Genomic DNA, 22,714 nt, shown 5'->3' with positions numbered 1-22,714 from the left:
ACAATATTTACTGACGTCTGAGCAACAAGGCTCTAACCAAGCGCGTCGGTTGGGCTTGTTTGCCAGAGCGAGGGCCCACGTGCACTTCTTTCTTCTTTGTGGTGTGGGCCTTCACCTTGGCATACAACCCACTACTAGAAAGAGGTGGCAATATATTACCCAGAAATGAATTTTGGAGCTCTGAAATGGACTATCCTCCATGGCTGCTTGTAATACCAAGCATTGAATTCTCAGTGGATGGCATTATTAGAAAGAGAGACATGTCCATCCAAGCTGCTCAACAACTAGCGCTTTATCAGATACACATGCGGTATCCAGGGTACATACATATTTACACAGATGGCTCAAGTACTACAACGTCTTCAACATCGGCATTTATCATACCACAGCTCAATATTCAGGAATCGTTTAAATTATGCCGCATGACGTCATCTACAACATCTGAGCTCTTCGCTATTCTGTATGCTCTAAAGTTTATAAACTCGGTAGCAGACGCTAGAAAATGGGTACTTTTCAGTGACTCACAAGCCGCATTAAGATCACTCTCCAGTACAAACAGGACAGTAATAGGTGATAGTATGACATACAAAACGCTGAAGTAGCTCACCAAAGCAAAGAAGGCGCAACATGAGATCAAATTCCAGTGTATACCTGGCCACTGCAACATTCCTGGAAACACAGCTGCCGATGAAGCAGCACGACAAGCACATCGTAAAGACGTTACTGTTTCTTTACCAATTTCGAAAAATGAATTGCGTAGTATTATAAAAAATACAACTTTCAGAATGAGCAAAACTGCTTGGTTTGACCAAAGTACAAAGAGCTGCGATTTATATCACATTGATTCATTCATTGAATTCAAAATTACGCTGGCATTAGATAGAAGTATGGAAACTCTAATTCACCGATTGAGGCTAGGCACCGCATACACAAAACATTTTTTGCACAGAATCGGCAGAGCTGAAACTCCCGAATGCGAATGTGGATTTATAGATGAAGACGTCTGTCACCTTCTCATAGACTGTCCACATTATGACACGCCGAGACGCCGTCTTAAGTGCGAACTGTTCGCATTGGACCGTAGACCATTTAGGATGAAAAAACTTCTGGGCCCGTGGCCAACTGGAGTTTTACAGTCCCACGCTTTAAAAGCATTTACACGTTTTTTACAAGACAGCGGGATTGCAGACAAGTATTAACAAAGAACAAACTTTCATTTGTAACACATGTACTTATTATGTACAGTATCATGTGACACCCATCACGTGTGTGTTGTGAAATGAATGACGTGTCGACTATTATGTACATACGAGCGAATGCATCTTCATAAGGACCAGACGTGTGCTTTGCTGTTTTGTGCTGGTGGACGGAATATTAACGAGGGACATTTCTAGAGACTTCTTACATTGACTTTCGAACATTTACTTACCATTGTGATATGTGCGTATAAGTGTGTCTTTGCATATCTGCGCACGAGTTTTCTATTTTCCATGCACTGCTTTGTATGTTTTGCTTTAAGATACGTGTTCAAGTTTCAATCAACGGCTAAAGAGTAGCCGGCGCCATAATGGTGCACCAACATCTCCTTATATATCATGTCAATAAAAAAAAAGATACATCATCTGCATCGTCGCGTAGTATCCAATCAAGTCCCAGCTCTTACATATCAGGTTCGACCACTATACGCCCAAAGCCGCGGCTCTCAGATCTCTTATATGCCCCTAAGGGTTATTACGTAAGATCTGGAGGTTACCGCACCGTGGAATGAGCTTCTGCATATACGCAGGTGTAGCCTGTGTGTGTATGCGGTTCCGAATGTGTATTACGTGCTGGAAAGGTGAGACTAGAAACGACTGGCACGCAGGAATGGCCTGGACATAACACAGCTTGTTACAGGGATTGTGGCAGCTTGGGCTAGTTGGTATGGCATGACGATAATTATAGCGCGAGAACAAAACGACGACACAGGGACAAGAAGGACAATAGTTATAGCGCGAGAACAAAATGACGACACAGAGACAAGAAGGACACGAAGTCCTTCGTGTTCTTCTTGTCTCTGTGTCGTTGTTTTGTTCTCGCGCTATAACTATCGTCTTGTTACAGGGACTCCAATGGAGGTCAGTGAAATCAAAGCTGGTGGCTCGTGAACTCCAAAACTGTGTTCCGAGCGACAATTCGTGGTATCAGAAGCCAGGCTTCAAAATTTATTTATTTATTTAGTTCGTTAGTTAGTTAGTTAGTTAGTTAGTTAGTTAGTTAGTTAGTTAGTTAGTTAGTTAGTTAGTTAGTTAGTTAGTTAGTTAGTTAGTTAGTTAGTTAGTTAGTTAGTTAGTTAGTTAGTTAGTTACCAATTCATTTATTTTCGGAATTATCTGCCATCCCCGTAATCAAGCTATTACTCGGTTTGCTCCTGGCATCGCATTGTGGCCAGCGGATCACCGATGGAGCCTGCATGGCGTGCTCCTCCTGGCCAGGTCTCCTTCCCACTGCGATTGCGCGTAGGTAACCAAGTGACTCAATTCAAAACATTTAGAACTACACTACTGCATAAGCCTTTGAAAGTGGCTACATATTGATTCAATGTACACGTTGCGTAGCCCTTCGTATATGATGCACCATGAAGACGATATGGCAATGAGTCGTCCAGGGAGCCACTACGAATGGTATAGCTTCAAGTAGAAAACAGCAGTATTTTTGGAAGCGTTACCTTTTTTGAGAATATATACTGTTTCACATTGTTTTTTCCCGCGTACGGAATTTTCGTTGGTTCATTCCATTTCATTACTTTTAAAGGAACAAGATGAGCTCTATACCCGCCATGTTCTTAGGTGAAGTTTATCTACCTTTTTCGCCATAACCCTAAGAGTTGAAGTTAATAGTTTACAATCATTGTTGTAATAAGTCATTCTTCTTTTCACTGAAGCATATTTAGCGCTTGAAGTCATAATGCTTACTTTCTGTATTTTTTTTTACTTCAGGCGTTGAATTATGACTCGGTAATACCTATAAGATGTCGTGTTCAGAAAAGATAACTTCCTCCACAAATATAATTTTGCATCCACATGTTGCCTATTACGTTACTTAAATACCGAACAAAATCTATGGTTATAGATACAGTGGTTGTTGAGATATAAAGGAACATAAGTACAAAAAAGTATGTTAAGAAATTTACGCACTTAAAGTAAAAAAATGTGCATCATTTCAAGATTAGAACGGAAAAAAAACATCAAATTGACGGGCCCGTTCATTGGGCACCAGCCAGATACTCATTACTAATATCATTTTTCTTTTGCTTTGATACGTTTTGCCTAGCGAGTCTTTTCTGTCGCCTGCTGTACGGCCCTGTCAGTAAAGTACTGTCGACACAGGTTAAGGGTGCATATAGGACCTGTACTGTGCAGTGCTCCTGCGAAATTCCAAAGTAGTTTCGAACACTCACATGGGCTACATTGTCGTCATTAAGAGTGAGCACAGCATCAGGAGTACATTATTTAAGTGTTTGGTGTTCGAGGAAAACGTTTTTTGGAGTGCACTCCCACACGACAATTCAACGACTTGTTTGGGTTTTGAGGTTTCCCATAGATACATTTAACCAATTATTCTTGATATGGTACATCCGGATAATTTGGCTTACAGATTCAATAACAGATGGTGTAAAGTGTTCTTTATGAACGAGTAGGTTACCATTCAACTGAGCTTAGTTGAATTTACCCCAAGTTTTAGTGTCCTTCGGGCAAAGTCCGTGCGATGGATTGGTATCATTTGACGTCATGTGAAAATATGCGGCCCAGACAGCTTTTAGCATGTCCTACAAGCTGGCTCTATTTCTTTTAATGGCCAAATGATAATAGTTTTGCTGCCTACCGATGATGGCACTACTAAAATGTACCTGGCTAGATATATATTTCCCGACAGAAAGCTTTATGCCTCCATTTTGTTTTGTTTTCGTGCTTCTGGGCACATGGATTCTTTCCTGAATGTACCAAATTCACCACAGAATACAAATTGTGACCTTTTCATATGATTATGATGCTTGAACTGGGATGGATCTTTAGCTACGTAATAATGGGGGCACGGCAGGCCACAGCACAAGTTTTGAAATATGTCATTAAAAAAAAACTGAGGCAAACAAATTCCCAATTGTGGTTTCGAAAGGGTTGCCAATTCCAAATAACACAAAAAGAACAATATAATTGTTTTTTTAATGGTGTTGCTTACCTGTCCACTAAAGTAGCTTCAAAAATCATAAGCATTTAATTTACTTTCATGAAGAATTGATCCTTAAAAAAATTGGTAGATCCCACTATCAGTGGGCATCGATATGCGAAGCCCGAAAGAGAAATGTTGATATGTCACTTTCAAATCAGCACAACGTTACGATATAGGAGGTAAATGATGCCGTACATGACTTTCATGTTATGATTATCATGTTTGGATGTGTCGTTTACCTTCGTCATCTATTCACGTCCTGTGATACCAAATTTATTATATGTGAAGCGGGCGAAAAGGCCGCAAACACGCAATGAGCGTGGTATGTTGTCATGTTCTTACATGACACGCGTATGCAGGTTATCATATTTGCACCAGTCATATATTTCGTCATCCATTGACGTCACATAACACCAAATTTGGTATATGTGGAGCTAGCAAAACGGCCACGAGCGCATCATGAAGGGCCCAATATACTCCAATGTAGCGTTGAAGTGCGCGCACGGTGGGCACAGCGACGCTGCGTTAGCAAAACGCGAGCACTCTACAGTCTGCTGCCATGCAGGCGCGACCCGCGCGACCGGCGTCTGTCGGTGAGGCCAGACGGCAGTCGTCGCGAAATGCGACATGATGCATTTCGTTCCGATTCGTTGGGGTCGCCGAGTAGCGAGAGCATGCGACGGACGCGAATCACATCGGCTCCGGCTCAGGTTCAATTTCAAGAAGAATTTCTTCCTGGCGACCTGTTGCAACGATAGGAACTTGTTCCTAGCATCACCACTGTCAAGCCTATACAGGACTTCAACCTGTGAGTGCGCTTTTAAACGTTTTAACGCTTTCGAAAGTTCTTGAAGAGGTCCACCTCGCTAACCCTAACAAGCCGGAGACGCGGCTTGGACAGAACGCCGCCCCGCTCTACAGCGGATGGTGAGCGTCTCTGGGAGCGTCGCAGCCGACGAGAAGCACTCATTGCCCTCTCGCTCCACGGACCACATGATGGATACGCAGACCAGTCAAGATGCCGATACGCAGGTGAGTGATGAGCACAACGCAAATCCATGGATCACTGTTACCAAGAGAGCGAACAAACGCCGACAGCTGCAACCACATACCGTACCGACTCAACAGCTGCCCAGCACGCCGTCTGAGCCCGCTTTACGCCAGAGCCGGCCTAAGACGCGTCTACCAAGACTCCCACCGCTCCCTGCCGAGGACTACAAGCTAGCAATCCGTCCCCATGGTGGATTAAATCTCAGCAAGGTTAGCCCCAAGACATTACTTCTCGCCGTAGTTCATGCCGCAAATATACGCAGTGAGAAGCCTGATATCAAGCTTCGAGTTGACGAAAATCAAAATGTGCTAACAATAAGCACCTCATCTGAACACATCGCCATGGCACTTGGACAAATCACCAAAATTACAGTGCACGCAGCAACCTACGACATCACCTCTTATGGTATTGCGCCTGATAATTCGTGCAAAGGGGTGGTCAACGAAATAGGCCATGAAATCACACCAGACGACTTCCTGACAGAAGTTGAAGTACCGGGCTACGAGGTCCTTACGTGCAGACGCCTCGGCAACTCCGGAGCAATGGTGCTCACATTTTGTGGCAAGCGAGTCCCTTTCTTCGTGAACGCGTACGGACAGGCTCTCCGCTGCTACCTCTACAAACGGACTATTCCCCACTGTAGAAAGTGCAACAAAACTGGACACCACGAGGATGTGTGCCCACAGCCTCCTGACACACCGAAATGTCGAGTGTGCGGGGATTCACTATCACCCAACAACCACGAGTGCCGCCCTTCTTGCATGCTTTGTGGTGGCGACCACCCGACGGCTGCCAAACCATGCCCAAAGCGGTTTTTGCCACCTGTCGACCGACGCAAACCACCCCGGTCAGCTACTCCCACCAAGAAGGCCCAGTCACCATCTCCCAGCCCCGGACGGCAGAGCAGTGCGTCCGGGAGTGCAGCCAGGCGAAGGAGCCATTCCAGGGATAAGTCGGGGCTCAAGCGAGGAAACTCGTCATCGTGGAGTGGTTTCGCTGGCCAGCCGGGATCTCAAGGCTGGCACACGGACGCGACAACGCATCATCATGGCCAGCAAAGCGGTTCCCACAAAAAAGCTCAAACGGTAAGCTGGGCAGGGCAGTTCCCTCCTCTCCCTCCCTCTCCACACCAGGCCCACTCCCTCACACAAACATCAACGCAGGAAAGAACACCACAACCAACACCACCTAGACTACCACAACCCATGTCAGTAGACACTCAGCTTCACCCTGACATGTCGTCAACTACGGCACGATCCGACTATTGCACACGAGAGGCGTTGAACGAAATGGCTACTTCTTTAAGGAACGAATTCGCAACTATGATGCAGGTAGAAATGCAGAACATGAAGGATAGCATTATGGCTGAACTAACAGCTCCACTCCAACAATTAATCCAGCAGGCCCTGCAACCTGCTGTCCAGCAGATTGTAACGGATTTTAAACAGCAGATATCGGCTGCACTTGGCCAACTTGATATTTCGCCATCTGCACCAAAACGCACCACGTCTCCGACACGTGAAACACAGCGACCGCATCCTTACATACGCCCCTCCCGTTTCCTATCACCGTCCCGAAAAACCGTCCCAACAGCCGCAGCTGCTGCAGTCCGGCTTCCCACCACCCTCCACCAAGATTTAGCGCAGTCCGAAATGCCTCCGTCTACTACCGAGGCCCCGCTATTGCATGATCATGGCGAAAAACCGTAGGTCAACGCGTGACACCCCTCAACTCCTACGTGTGTGGCAGTGTAATTGCAGGGGGTATCGTAGGAAACGCGGAGCTCTAATGCAATTCATTGCGACGCAGCAGATTACTCCCGATGTCATAGCGTTAAAAGAAGTACAATGTACCCCTACGCTTCCGGGTTACACCACATACACGGACGTAACGAACAATACACCACATCGCACAGCTACATTAGTTTCTAAGCATGTCACTGTCATAGAACACACCCTTCAAAGCACCTCCATCTCACACGTACTTCTCGAATTAGTCCCGTGCTCTCGTTCCAGTAGCAGCCTGTACGTGCTTAACGTTTACAGTGCACCTAACACCAGGAACGATGACTTCGGTAATCTATTCGCACAAATCTGCAAGTTGGGTAAACAAATAGTTATTGTAGGATATTTCAATGCCCCCCATCCGGCTTGGGGCTACGCAGCAGAAACGCCTAAAGGCCGACGAGTCGCACAGGTTCTCGCGATTCATCGCATGACCCTGCTGACAGAACCTCATCAACCCACTCGCCTAGGTAATAGTGTGAGCAGGGACACATGCCCCGACCTCACGATAGTCAAGGGCGTTAGTCACCATACCTGGTGCAACCTCATGGTGAATCTAGGCAGTGATGACCATATACTAACTACAGAGCTCCAAGTAGCAGCCACGCGTGCCCCAGAGCGTATCATAAAACTAACGAATTGGGATGCATTTAGGCGTAATCGTACAACTACCCATCAGGACTCTCCTTCCCTAGAGGCTTGGATATTACAACTTCACTCCGATTTTCAAAGAGCTACCAAACTCATCGCTGCGACGACAGAAACGCCCGATGTGGACCGGCATCTGCTACATCTCTGAGATGCCCACAGAGGCATGACACGGCGGTGGCGGCGAGAGAAACATAACCGAAAACTTCGTCTCCGAATCGCCAAACTAGCTACTGAGGCACAGGACTATGCGAACATCTTCACTAGCAACAATTGGCATAACTTCTGTGATCGACTCAACGGCTCACTAAGTACACCTCGAACGTGGCGTATACTCCGTGCTCTTTAAAATCCCACGCAGACAAAATCACACACTGCTAACGCAATCCGCACCATTCTCCACAAATCAGGGCTCGACGATAACACTCTGCTGCACACCTTAAAGCAACACTATGTATCCACGGGCCCCCGTCCCGCCTACCGTGATTATCCACACGTACACGATACGCCTCTAGGTGAGGACATTACAGAAGCAGAGGTTAGGGCAGCTTTGCAAAGCATTAAGCACGACACAGCACCCGGTACAGACGGGATTACGTACACACTTCTGCGTAATTTAGATGACCAGTCCATCGAATATTTAACCGCTTTTTACAACGAACATTGGAAAAACGGCACGCTACCACAGGAGTGGCGACACGCAGAAATCATACTTATTCCAAAGCCTGGCAAGCCGCTATCCCTCCAGAATCTTCGCCCTATATCCTTAACTTCATGTGTAGCTAAACTCTTTGAACGCGTTGTTCTCTCTCGACTACAACCATTTCTCGAAGACAATCACTTTTTTCCTGATACACTATTCGGCTACCGTCCTGGTATCTCTACACAGGACGTATTATTACAGCTTAAGGAGGACGTGTTGGATAGCCCCACTTCAAACCAGGTCCGAGCTATTCTGGCTCTGGATCTGAAGGGTGCTTTTGACAACGTCTCCCACGACCTTATTCTTGACAATCTCGCTTCATCTCAGTGTGGCTCACGTATCTACAATTACGTCAGGTCCTTTCTTTCTGACCGCACGGCCACTATTGGGATTGGAGACCTCCGTTCGGACGTCATTCGTCTCGCAGGCAGAGGAACACCACAGGGCTCGGTTCTCTCGCCCACTTTGTTCAACGTGGCTATGGCTAAACTCCCTTCCCTATTACAACAGGTTCCCAACATCCAGCATGCCATCTATGCAGATGACATTACAATTTGGGCGACCAAAGGATCAGACGGAACCATTCAGGACGCCCTACAAGAAGCTGTGTCTGTGGTACAAGGCTATGCTGCGGCCGGCAGCCTTACGTGCTCAGTGGATAAGTCGGAGTTGTTATTAGTATACAAGCGGCGCCGCAAAACCGCTGATTCTCCTGACATTTCGCTGTTTCTTGATGGCCATCCTATCCCTCTGGTACCACGAATTCGCATTTTAGGCCTCTACCTTCAGTCCGACGGCAAGGCCTCGTACACTACACACCTTCTGGCTCAGCAGATAACTCAAATTACACACATGATCTAACGCATCACCAATCGCAGGAGAGGCCTCTCTGAGAAGGATGTCCTCCGCTTAGTACAAGCACTCATAGTTAGTCGGCTCACCTATCATCTTCCCTTTCACAATCTCACTCTAGCTCAAATAAAAAAGATGGACATCCTTCTACGGACAGCTGTGAAGGCGGCTATCGGCTTGCCTCCACACGCATCTACACAACGCCTCCTTCAATTAGGAGTCCACAACACCATAACCGAACTCATCGAGGCCCAGCACAACAGTCAGCTCCAACGGCTCAGGCAGACCCGTCAGGGCTGCGCCATCCTGTCTCGTCTTGGCTACCCGATTCCTCAAAAACCCGCACAAGTACCGCGATATAAACTTGCTTCTACTGTCCGCGCACTCATCAAAGTGCCTCCGATTCCACGCAATATGAATCCCTCCCGCCACGCCGGTCGTCGACGTGCCCGAGTTCAGGCTATGACACGCGTCTTTGGTGATGGTACATCAGACTTACAAGTACTTTACACTGATGCAGCACGCTACCCAGAAAAGTCAGCCATGTGTTTAGCCGTGACAGATGACACAGACGCCCTTGTGGCGTCTGCCACACTTCGCACTACAGACAGTGGTCTGGCAGAGGAGGGAGCTCTCACTCTGGCAATTGTTTACGCTACGACACTGTCACATGACTCCCCTGTCACTATTGTAACAGATTCACAAGCTGCTTGCCGTGCTTTCGCTCAAGGACTTGTGGCTTCACATACACACAATATCCTCTCTTCTGTCTCACCGTCCGCATTACGTCCTGTGCGTATCCTCTGGACTCCTGGACACGCCTCTCTCCATGGTAATGAACGCGTTCATGCGGTCGCCCGAGAGCTGACCGGCCGGGCTCGATTGGAAGAGCTGTCCAATCCAGACGACGCATCGACAGAACCACTAAACTACAACGCTACGCTGCAGCACTATCGACAGAGCCGTTATACGTATCCTCCCCCTCATCCTTCACTTAACAGAGCAGATGCTGTCGCTTGGCGGCAACTACAGACCAATTCATTTCCTTGCCTTTATATGCTAAATCGCTTTCATCCGACTCTCTACCCCTCCTACTGCCCCTTCTGTGGATCCGTACCAACGGTGTACCACTCCACGTGGGAATGCCCTGCCCCACAGGGCGTGCCTCCCATTCCCAATCCCACCCCTTCCTCTTGGGAGTCTGCACTGCTCAGCTTACGCCGGCAGGAACAGCAGCAGCTGGTCCAGCGGGCTCGCAGGGTCGCGCAAGACAATGGAGCCCTGGACTGAGGGCCCCACCCAAAGAAGGCTCAGTGTACATTTGTTATTAATAAATGTTTATTCTCTCTCTCTCTTCCGATTCGTTACCCAGACAACACCGCGTCTCCCTCTTTTTGTGACGAAGGGACACCGGACGCGCTGAAACATGCATGCGTGAAAGCAACGCAACGTGGCGCGCGCCTGGGAGTATATGGCCGGACCGGCGCCTAGCGTGGCAACGCCGGCGTTACGCAACAAAATGAACGGCAGCGAGCACGCGCCCAGCGTCACGTCGAAATGTATTGGCGCCTTGACGGTGGCATGTAGTCAAGTTCTCACATGACACGCATCGCATGATTATCATAATTGCACCAGTCACATACCTTCGTCATTCATTGACGTGACGTAATACCAAATTTGGCATATGTGAAGCTAGCGAAACGACCATAAATGCATCATGAGTGTGGCATGTAGTCATGTTACATGACACGCATGCGTGATTATTATGTTTGGACGTGTCATTTACCTATGTCATCAGTTCGCGTCACGTAATACCGAGTTTGGTACATGTGAAGCTAGCGAAACGGCCGCGAGCGCATCATGAGCGTAGCATAGAGTCATGTTCTTACATGACACGCATCTCATGTTTATCATGTTTGCACTAATATCATACCTTCGTCATCCATTCACATCCCGTAATACCAAATTTTGTATAAGTGAAGCTAGCGAAACGGCCGCCAGCGCATCATGAGCGTGCCATGTAATCATGTTGTTACATGACACGCATCTCATTATTTCATATTATGGTCTCTCGCTTGTGTTAACCATGCAATCATGTCATACCATACCAGTTTTGCAACATGCCATGTGAACGAAACCACCGCAAGAGCTGCAGGACTATAAAATGTAAATCATGACATTCATGACATACATGTTACGATTTTCATGTTTTCATACAGTCATGTTATGACATACCAAATTTGGTATTGATACCACTATCAAAACGGCCAGGAGAGCTAAACGTCGTAGGTGGATAGATAGATAGATAGATAGATAGATAGATAGATAGATAGATAGATAGATAGATAGATAGATAGATAGATAGATAGATAGATAGATAGATAGATAGATAGATAGATAGATAGATAGATAGATAGACAGATAGATAGATAGATAGATAGATAGATAGATAGATAGATAGATAGATAGATAGATAGATAGATAGATAGATAGATAGATAGATAGATAGATAGATAGATAGATAGATAGATAGATAGATAGATAGATAGATAGATAGATAGATAGATAGATAGATAGATAGATAGATAGATAGATAGATAGATAGATATGCCCAAAGTCACCTAAATCCCCATAAAAATGCTTCGCACTTAAAACACTTGTTGCTGGGCGCGTTGGTCAGTATACACGCATTTTAATTTTTGAGATAAGACAAAGATATGATAGAAGACAGCGCTTGTCTTGTCTTCTTTGACGGGTTCGTCTTTCTAAGGGCGAAAATGGAGGTAATAAGCAATTCATACTTCTTTATTTTATCTTGTCATACGTTAGAACCCCAGCGTAAACAACACGTTGACGCAACATACGCACAGAGTGTGCTAGATGGACCATGCAACTGCAAAGGCTAACGTTTGCTTCGAGCTCTGTAGAGGTGACGCCGGTGCTCGGCTTGCACAGTACGCGTTATAGGACCAAGTTCATCCGTGATATGCATCAACCCAAGCACTAATGAACAAAAATAACCTTCAGTCTGATAGCTACTTGTATAGAAACGAGGTGGCCGACTTCATCTTGCTAGTATTAAATCAACAGTGCGCTAACGCGACATTCATTACCTAACTAGCTTACGCAATAAATATATCACACGAAGACATGTATACAAGCTGGGTTGTTTATTTAGACTTGGAAACTAGAGAACCACTGCCGTAGGTCATAGGTGTTTTCCTCTTCTCAAGTGATAGTTGTCGCGCTACGTACTCCGACTCGCCAGACTTTACCCGCTACAGCCGTTGACAATTATTTTTCCTCATCGATGGTGACGCCTAGAAATCTTCGCTGTCAGTCAAGCCGGTGGTCCTGCTGGTTTCCCAACTCCTGCGCAAGCACAGCATGAATTTGCGGATCAAGATTAACAGACGCTGTGCTTTTACAAAATTGGAAACTCGAGCTAGATGGAGATAGATCATTTTGAATAGTTTGCAGCGCTAAAGGGTCGAGGTCCAAGTATGCAGAAAGTAAAGGCATAAATGTTGAGCACTCAAACTAGAAGGGGAGAGGAATACGGTGAAGCACACACGTTACACTTTTTGTCTCTGTCCGTTTAATGATATTGTGTTAAAGAACTCCTTTCGCAGAGATTCCAGTGTCAGCGTCGTTGGTTATGAGCGACAAAGAGAGAAAGGTGCGAATGAAAATGAAAATTTGCGGATACGAATTAGGATCGAACTCGAGCCGTTTGCGCGGAAAGCAGGTATTCTATCACACAGCCACACCTCCACTTGCGTATGCAATGCAATTATAATGCCTAGTTCACACTGAAACATCCGCTTTCTACAGCGACCGAAATTCCCCTGCTGCCGAAACGCAGCGTCGTTCGCACTGGACGCGCCCCGCGCCGCCGAATATGCCATCTACTACGGGGCGAACGCGGGATGGATGCGCTGTCACCCGGTTGTTGTCGCGGCTCGCAAGCGCTGCTACGGTATCCGGTGGTGCATACTTCGACGATTCTCGTACGCAAAAAGCAAGAAAAGGCAGTACTGCTTACTTTGCTGGCAAGTGGCTCTCTTGTAATGCACGAAGAGCAGAAAAACCACCGACGCCAGCGGCATTGGTGGGTTCGTTTTGCTCTGCAAGACCGCAACAAGCTCGGTCACGCCAACAGCAAGCTCGGTCACCTCTTTCACGAAATACGGAGGCGAAGTAGGCACAGAGTAGGTTAGACTCCCGTTGGTTTCAACATTCAGTTACGTGCACTGCGGCATAACAAGTGAGTAGGGCTTGGCCGCCATTTTAGGAGCGAAGCTCCTTAAGGCGTGGGCTGTGCGTCCCCTGTATGTAGCCACCTCTCGTTCAGTCCTAAGTATTACGCTAGCCACCGCCCGATCTAAAGGGTACAGCCATATCCATCCGTCCATCCGTTCGTCCGTCCATCCATCCATCCATCCATCCATCCATCCGTCCATCCGTCCGTCCGTCCATCCGTCCGTCCATCCATTCATCCGTCCATCCATCCATCCATCCGTCCATCCGTCCGTCCGTCCGTCCATCCATCCATCCATCCGTCCATCCGTCCGTCCGTCCATCCACCCATCCATCCATCCATCCATCCATCCATCCATCCGTCCGTCCGTCCGTCCGTCCAAAAGATGCAAGATGTTATAAACTAGACGGCGGTACGTGTAGTTGATTATGAAAGATGCGAGGTGTTATAAAATAGGAATGATGCCACATATGGCGCGTGTCATCGTTCGATATAGTGCGGCGACGTACGCTAGGGGGAGCGTTGCAATAAAATCGAGTGGGCAAAATGTACGGAGGATTCATGGTTTACCAGGTTTACCTCCGGAGCTTCGCCCACTCATCATCATTCACTTCGTGGATATGGCGGCATTTTTTTCAAAATTCCTTGACTAGCGCTCCCATTGGTCCGCGGTGACCGATTCGGTGGCAGACGCCGCAAAAATCGGTCCGAGAGCGATCGGCGCGGAGAGGGCCCTTTCGGCGGATCTCGCCACCGCCGAACCGGATTCGGAGCACTTTCGGCGGCCAGAATGCTCAGTGTGAACGCGGCCTAAAGTGCTTCACAAACGCGTGCGTCCTGTATAGGGGCTTGCCGATACAACATGTGATATCGCATTAATGTTGCGTGGTACAAGCGTGCATTGCCACCGGACGTCAGAACGTGTGCTTATCATAACGACTTTGGGATGTAAAGCCAGCTTGCCATTACAAAGGACACACGGTACTGCGTGTATTCCCTTGAGACATCGTATAGTGTGTGCATAGCGAGTTCAAAACAGTTTTCGTGGATGCTTAGTCGTGGTTTATAGCACGTTGCCCATTACACAATGACGATTGATTGATTTGTGGAGTTTAACGTCCAAAAACCACCATATGATTATGAGAGACGCCGTAGTGGAGGGCTCCGGAAGTTTCGACCACCTAGGGTTCTTTAACGTGCACCCAAATTTGATCACGCTGGCCTACAGCATTTTCGCCCCCGTCGAAAATTCAGCTGCCACTGCTGGGATTCAATCCCGCCACCTTCGGCTCAGCAGCCGAGTGCCTTACGCACTATACCACCAAAGCGGCGCTAGCCATAACACAAAACGCAGCCATATGGCAAAGCTTCACTGAAACAAGTTACGTTCAACTTTATCGATTGCATTGTAGTGATCTATAATTTAAACTTCTGCAGTAACATCATACAATAAAGAATATGCACTAAGTGTTTATCCCGCGACCTGCGGGTCAGTAGCCGAGTACCTTAGCCACTATACCACCGCGGCGGGGCAATGGTTAAACAATTTGTGGCCACCTCTTCAAGTGTGATTTCCAAGATTGGAATGGAAGAGACTTTGGGACTTAGATCTCCACACTTGCTGAAGAGATATAGTGACCGAAGAGATGAATGTCAATATCGGTGGGTAGTTTTCATTTCTGCGGCTTGCTCCCTTTCTAGTTGTACTGTAAAGAAGAAACTCTGATTTGTTGGGAGAACACCGGCGCCCGTGTATTCTAGAAAGCGCTCTGTAGTGTCGACAACTTCGTGGAGAGTGGCTTCGACTTGTCCGTCACTGCCTCTCGCGCACCAAAATGTCATGTCATCCGCGTAGATCGTGTCACCGATGCCCTGGATCTCGGCTAGGTCTTCCGAGAGGTCAACCATAGCACTGTTGAAGAGGAGTGGTGAGAGGACTGGCCGTTGTGAAATGCCCCTTCCACCTAGCTTCACTTTGTTTGCAATTCTTCAACCTTCAGGATGGCGTATTATCTGCTAATGAAAGACCCGTCAAAAGCACTCCACCAAATTCTAGGTCGTGGGTTCAATACTGGATGTGACGGCCACGTAATGCTTGATCGAAGTGGAGAGAAAGAGAAAGAGAGAAAAATATTTATTTGTGTAGGCCTAAATGATCGTCCTCGTTTGGTGGAGCCTTTATTTGAGGGCCCCATTGGCTCGCGCCACACCACGGGTCCACAAGATCAGCCGACGCTGCTCTTGCAGCACTGAAGTAGAGCAAAAAAAATCTCGTGCATTCATAATTAAATGCACGCTACCTTGAATAACCGCTGGCTCTTAAGCCCAAGGTAAAATCGTGCATAGAAATCTGTCGCACTAATTTCTCATTTCTTGGAGTCTATCCGTTGTTGACTTTTTGTACCACGTGTGACTTGGCCTTGGCCCATCATTTTCTTGTACTTAATTTCAACTATGATATAGGCCACTCTTGTTTAGGCTATTATCCACCTTGTTGTCTTCTTTTCTCTCACTGATACGTCCATTATTTTTTACTTCCATCACATTCATTTTATCGCACTGCCGCAGTTTGGTTACCTTGAGGTGAAGGCGAAAACACTCCCAATTGAAGTCTCGGTGGTATCTTTCAGAAAAAAAAAGAGACTTAAAAAGCCTGGATTTATGACTGTGCTATAAACAGTCGTCTTGTTACGTATGTGCTAAGAAGCTCACCGGCTGTTGTTCGCATAACTGCGTATATACATCTAAAAAGGCACTCACGCTTGAGATTTTGCACACACACACACACACACACACACACACACACACACACACACACACACACACAAACAAACAAACAAACAAACAAACAAACGTACGAACGAACGGACGTAACTTCCCTTTCACGTGAAAAGTTGGGGTAGCCAGTCTGTGGCAGAAATCGGAAGGAAAACAGCGGTCCGTGATTGGATGAGCCTGAAACACAAAGTGGATATTTCTACCGAGAATCGATGAAGGGCAAAAAGAAAGAACACGTTCTCGCTGTTTTTTGCAATAGACAAGTTACACAAATGCCAAGAACACTATAAAAAGCCCCAAAATGTTCAAGTAAGCCTGTGCTAAGTCACCACTGTGCATTTAAAGAAATAAAACAACAACCAAGAACGCAGCGCTCGAGGAAATGGAAACAAGCATGAACATGAAAAGAACGTTTCAATTCAATGCGAACATTTTATGTGATCCAGGTGGCATGCATTCTGGCGAAACGCACAAACTGCTAACGCACGTTGAGCCATCATTCCAGACTATCTCAGAAAGGCGTGTTCCACATTAATACTGTGCTTTGGGTACATGCAACTCTAGAGAAGAATGGCGAGCTGGGCTAGACAGCAGTAGTGAGATAACTGACAGCGCAACATACGGACAGAACGAAGGAAAGGACACAACGCTGAACTCGCAACTAAGTTTATTTTTGAAAAAAAAAAGAACATATATAAACGTCAATGAGTCACCAACACTGTGCGCATGCGCGCATAGGTTGCAACACAACATGAGTTATCAGAAAAACAAATACCTTCACTCTTCATTTAGAAAACATATTTATGAATGGCTTTCGCACTTGTCGTTGAATCTAATAAAAAATGCTTCAGCTATTTTACGCTGGTGATGATCAATATGTTTATATTTGATGGTGGTTTTCTGCAGCTTGGACACACATCCGAATGATCTGCAATGAGCTACCGAATGGGACGTGACAGCAGCACCCGAAAGCGTCAACTCATGCTATCGTAAGCGTACGTTTAAGTAACATCCCATTTGGCCTACGCATTCGTTGCCTCAACAAAGTGGAGAGAGTAGACTGGCTTAGCCATTATCAAATATAGACGTGTTGATCAGCGCTAGCATGAAATAGCTGGTTTTTTATTAGACCCAACGACAAGTGAAAAAGCCATCCATCAATCACACTTATTGATGAAGAATACAAGTAACTGTAAAAAAAGACCACTCACGTTGCGCTGCAACACACGTGGTCAGCTTTGACGACTAATAGTTCTGTATATGTGTTCTTTCTTTTTTGATAAATAAATTTAGTTGCGAGTTCAGTGCTGTGTTTTCTACTGTCTGTTCTTATCTAGTCCGTTGCGCAGTCAATTATTCCATGATCAACTCCAGAGTGCCTCAGAAAATGTTTTTATGCCAGATATTTTTTTTTAGACTGCACTTGCATGTTTTCCATTTACGTGCCTCATACGACACCTTTACTTCGACAGTACTATTTCCATAAAAGAAAGAAAAGTATTGTTTTACAGTTCTATAGCAAGGCGCTCGTCATTTTAGTTCAACACATGTTCGAAACATGAAATCAAATTCATTGCTACCAAACCTGCAACTTGGACAGCGGTTAAAACTTTTCGTCATACTACTTACCGTGATGCAGTACTTTCCTTCCGGTAAACCGTCATACCGGACAACAGCAGAAGACTGCAAGCAAAGAGAAAGGCGATGCTAGAAGGCGCCACTGACTTTATGCAGGATACAGACAAATAATCGGTGAACTTGAGAAAAAAATTGGGGGACCCTTATATTTTGTTTTTAAGAGTTGAACGCAATAGCGATACTCTGTGGGTACTTCAACACTTTGTGTATTAAATCTTTTCGAACTTGCTATGCACCCACTGCGTGGCCTTAAGAGTGCAGTAACGTATGTACCTTTTGTAGTGGGTCACTGGCTTTAAACTATGAAGTCATTATGATAATTCCGTGTTTCGATGCCCTGTGGCAATGTACGCTTGTACCACCTACTATTACGGCAATATTACATGTTGTACTGCGATGCATGTATACATTATGCGTGTATTCGTAAAGCATAAGTGTAACTTTCACTGCATTTCCCAGCAGAGGAAGGTGTCTTCACTGCATTCACAAGCAGCGGCATGGTTCTTGGATTTAAAAAAAAAGAACTTTTTGCACTACACACCGGAACACTTCCTGTGAGAACCTTCCTTCAGAAGCGTGGCTTTTATATGCCATGGGAATCTCGCGGTCTAATTAATCTGTAACACGTTTTCACGTAACACGTTAACACGTAATTGACCACGTTTTCCTACACGGTTCGGAAGCGATATACTTTTAGATGTTTAACAGGGCACAATTAAAAAAATTTTTCCTTAGACCCTTATGGGGTCGAGTACGTAGCAATAGAGAATGATGCTAGATTACCTTTTGATTTAATCGTGATGATCGCCTTGCACAGTATGTGGCGCTCTCTAATGGCTGGATTTCACTGTGACACTGACAGGAAACCCACGTGGCAGTATTGCAAAGAAAGCGTATTAACGTTTCTCAAGGTATAGTAAGAACAAATGCATGTGTTCCATCATGGTTAGAAAGGTAGCAGCCCTGTTTACGATGAAGGAATGTTTAGGTGCGACGTGCTTTAGCAGTGCTTGACGGTCGTAGTAATTATTCTGCCATGTTTGTTGTGTATTGTAATATTTAACGCATGATCACTTGTGTAAAGTTTAACTGAAAACAAATAAAAAATAAAGTGGCATAGATGTGTGGTATGACACCCGCTTGCCACGGAAACGACCCGGGTTCAATCCCCAGTCAGGCCCTCTTTTTTATTTATCTTTATTTGCATTTCTTTCAAACTTTGGGTCACATGGAGATAATTTCGAGCTTACAACCAACCACGCCGACACCGAAATTTCTGCAACACGAGCCCTTTGACGCTATCGCGTTCATATTGTAGCCAATGCTTTGCTGGACAACGCCCCACCGCGGTGGTCTATAGTGGCTAACGTACTCGGCTGCTGACCCGCACGTCGCGGGATCTAATCCCGGCTGCGGCGGCTGCATTTCGTATGCATGTGGAAATGTTGTAGGCCCGTCCGCTCAGATTTGGGTGCACGTTGAAGAACCCCAGGGGGTCGAAATTTCCGGAGCCCTCCACTACGGCGTCTCTCATGATCATATGGTGCTTTTGGGACGTTAAACCCCACATACCATATTGGTAGACAACACTTCTGTGGAAGTGTGTCCACTACACTCATGAACAATACGTCATACGTGATCTTCTCCTCTCACACAGGATTATACTTTCGCTATTTTTCATCTGATGTCGAGCAGTTTCAGCAACAGATGGGAAGTAGTCGCTGCCATTTCGCCCCTCACCTGTAGCCAACAATATTTAAATTTTGTATATCTATATCATCACGCATCAATAAAACTGCTTAAGCTTAAGGGTCCGACGACTTCAGCTTTCCTGCATTTTGTAACATGCTACACAAAAATTGCAATTGTGTTCAGGTAACAATACAGTATAACATAAGGTATTGGTACAGAACCAAAGCTTCCGAGGCTTCAAGCTTGAAGTAGTTGGTTGATGGTTGCATAAGGAAAGTAAACAGCACAAAAACTTACATAACGAATGACGAAAGAGGCTCGCAGCTTCACTTATTGCGGTTCAGAACCTCAGCTGTTACAGAGTGGGGGCGAAACCTCATCGCCTTCTAACACGTTCAAGTTAAAAAAAAGGGTAACACAATAATCAATAAACATCATTCCATTTCTACTGTAGATTACAAACGCTACGTACGACCCACATACTACCTAATATTCTATCTAAATGTGCTTTACTTGAAAGCTGCTCCAATGCTTAAAAAACTAGCATAGCAGAACATGAGACCTCAAGGGTAATTATAAGTTCAACTCATCACCCCGCCACCATCCACCTCCCGGCGATGTACTTGCTGATGACTGTCAGCAAGCTGATATTAGGTGAAAACAAGTTATGTTTGATGACGGCCGGCAAGCTCAACATGCACTTTCTGCAGCGGGTCCTGAAAGAGTTTGATTCATGCTAGCGCTATGTATCTTTGGGTTCTGTTGCCGAGATGCTACCCATGCATGCCGACAAGCTATCCAAGCATACCGATCGAGATATATTGGCAACAGCGCCCATCGCTTTGCGGCTGGCACCAGTCAAAGTAGTTTAGGTCACGCGTCACAGCATTATGTTACGCTTACTGACTACTATACATGCCAGCTTAAACCACGCACCTCAAGGTATTCTCGTCTCCAATCAACCAGGTCCGATGAGGCGGAATATCCGCATTCGCCACCGCGGGAGCTCCACAGGCTGATGTTGTAATGCTTAAACTCGGGAAACACCTCCAGAGTGAACGTCTGTTCTTTTTCGTACTTGTCGGTCACAAACAGAACCAAGACGACCGGAAAGGCAGTCGTCAAGAAGTCACCGTTCATGGTTCTGTCCCAGCCGTTCCCAATGTATGCCACGAATGTGGGAAACTCTGGCTCGCTATCGAGTGTAGTTTGAGGTATACTTCAATATCTAAGACCACCGAGGTAAAAGTCTTCGGATGAGGCTTCACAACTGAAATAGATCCCAGTACAGTGCTGCATGGAAGACAGCAGCTTCAAGCTGAAACTGCGCACAGGACGACGGGGACGAGCCATCCTACGCATTCGCGGCAACGAGTCCCAGATAAGCACGAGAAACGGGATAGCTACGCTACACTGCATGTCAAGCTAAACTTAACACCGCAGCTTCGACTTTATCGCCGCTGCGGTAAGCGTAAGCATGGACGTGTTATTCGACACTCATGTCTTTAAATATTGTTCCCAGTAGACTGGAGCAGTGACTACGATAGTCAGCGAACCAAGGCCGTTTGACCACTTCAGCGTATATATATATATATATATATATATATATATATATATATATATATATATATATATATATATATATATATATATACCCTCGGTGAGCCGACCCAGGCTTGGGGCTATAATGTAGATACCATGAATCATGAACATACGTACGACTGGCTTGTGCAGCAGTGACACCGCGACACGCTTTGTGATGAAATTCATGTACATGAACACACACAAGCACTCAAGGATTACACATTTTACACTAATTGATTGATAAGTGGGCTTTAACGTCCCAAAACCTTCATACGAATATCAGAGACGCCGTAGTATGGAGGGCCCCGGAAATTTTGACCACCTGGGGTTTTTTAACGTGCACCCAAATCTGAGAACATGGGCCTACAACATTTCCGCCTCCATCGGAAATGCAGCTGCCACAGCTAGGATTCGATTTCGTGACCTGCGGGTCAGCAGCCGAGCACTTTAGCCTCTAGACCACCGAGACAGGGCATATATTTTGCACTGACGTTTTTTTGAAAATTGAGTCTTTAATAGTAATAAGTGGAATTATATAAGTGAGGTCATCACTACGAGCTCTTTTTTAGATGTATTCACTTGCTCCGTAAAAAATAACTTGTTAGCATTACAGACAAAACTATCTTCTTTATTTTTTTTATATTCGCAGTTATGGTATCATTTGGACATGAACAAAAATGCTTTCATTGTGCCCCTGTTACACACTGAAACAATGTACCCCTATATGCTTGGGGGAATAGTGTTTATACCCGCATGTTTATATTGTACCATGTTTACACTAAAGCAGTTTGTTTTAGTTCGAAACTTCACGCTTCATAATAAAAATTGGTAACCAATACCTACATTTTGGATCTTATTGGGTGTATATGAATATGCAGTTCAGGTAAAACAAAAATCATGATCGATCGGTATGGGGCGTTTACGTCCCAAAACCATCATGTGAATATGAGAGACGCCGTAGTGAAAAGCTCCGCTAATTTTGACCACCTAGGGTTCTTTAACGTGCCCCCAAATCTGAGCACAAGGGCCTACAACATTTCCGCCTCCATCGGAAATGCAACCGCCGCAGCCAAAATTCGATCCCGTGACCTGCGGTTCAGCAGCCGAGTACCTTAGCCACTAGACCACCACGGCGGGGCAAACAAAAATGAGCACTAACAGCTCTTGATGTCATATGTGTGTATGAGTGCTAATATGTATGTATATGTATATGAATATGTATATAAATAAGAGTTTACATGTGTGTGTGTAAGTGTAATCTGCTTACTTACTATACCTTTCCATATTTGCTTTCCCTTTCGTTCATAGCCCTGAAGAGACTGAGAGTACATGTAAAAAGAAAAAAATGGCAGCATATCCACGGAGTGAATGATGGAGAGTGGGGCGAAGCATTCGTCCGTCCATGCGTCCGTCTGTGTGACCGTCCATGCGTCTGTTTGTGCGCCCGTCCCTGCGTTCTTTCATGCATCCGCCCCTGCGTCCGTTCATGCGTCCATCCATGCATCTGTTTGTGT

General features: G+C 45.8%; 1 protein-coding gene and 1 long non-coding RNA gene across 3 annotated transcripts in view; one reads left to right on the top strand and one right to left on the bottom strand.

Moving 5' to 3' along the window:
- Nucleotides 1-12,402: 12,402 nt before the first annotated feature.
- Nucleotides 12,403-20,957, bottom strand: LOC119174159 (uncharacterized). 2 transcript variants are annotated; one of them, XM_037424979.2, is made up of 4 exons: nucleotides 20,553-20,957; nucleotides 17,916-17,969; nucleotides 16,367-16,463; nucleotides 12,403-12,619 (listed from the first exon to the last, which is right to left on the bottom strand). In XM_037424979.2, exons 1-4 carry the CDS (start codon nucleotides 20,754-20,756, stop codon nucleotides 12,588-12,590), a joined length of 387 nt encoding a protein of 128 aa, XP_037280876.2. In that variant the 5' UTR covers nucleotides 20,757-20,957; the 3' UTR covers nucleotides 12,403-12,587. The 2 variants fall into 2 exon arrangements, with proteins under 2 accessions (XP_037280876.2, XP_037280877.1); XM_037424980.2 differs by having other exon boundaries at nucleotides 12,403-12,621; nucleotides 16,390-16,463; nucleotides 20,553-20,956.
- The window catches only part of LOC142817976 (uncharacterized), a 59,078-nt gene continuing 53,551 nt past the window's right edge, over nucleotides 17,188-22,714 (top strand). Inside the window, exon 1 of the long non-coding RNA XR_012895452.1 lies at nucleotides 17,188-17,275. This is a non-coding gene — a long non-coding RNA (uncharacterized LOC142817976). The remainder of the gene's footprint in view (nucleotides 17,276-22,714) is intronic.

This window comes from Rhipicephalus microplus, chromosome 5 (genome assembly GCF_043290135.1).
Source record: "Rhipicephalus microplus isolate Deutch F79 chromosome 5, USDA_Rmic, whole genome shotgun sequence".
Lineage (NCBI taxonomy): Eukaryota > Metazoa > Arthropoda > Arachnida > Ixodida > Ixodidae > Rhipicephalus > Rhipicephalus microplus.
Note: the sequence above shows the minus strand (reverse complement) of the source record. Positions and strands in the feature narration are given on the sequence as shown.

What these genes read in the sequence shown, in the direction of transcription:
- LOC119174159 (XM_037424979.2), bottom strand. Translation starts at nt 20,756, where the DNA reads ATGAACGGTGACTTCTTGACGACTGCCTTTCCGGTCGTCTTGGTTCTG. An exon ending in GGAGACGAGAATACCTTGAG is followed by an intron (nt 17,970 to 20,552) that starts GTGCGTGGTTTA and finishes CTTTGCTTGCAG; the next exon opens with TCTTCTGCTGTTGTCCGGTA. An exon ending in AAGGAAAGTACTGCATCACG is followed by an intron (nt 16,464 to 17,915) that starts GTAAGTAGTATG and finishes TTTGTGTTTCAG; the next exon opens with GCTCATCCAATCACGGACCG.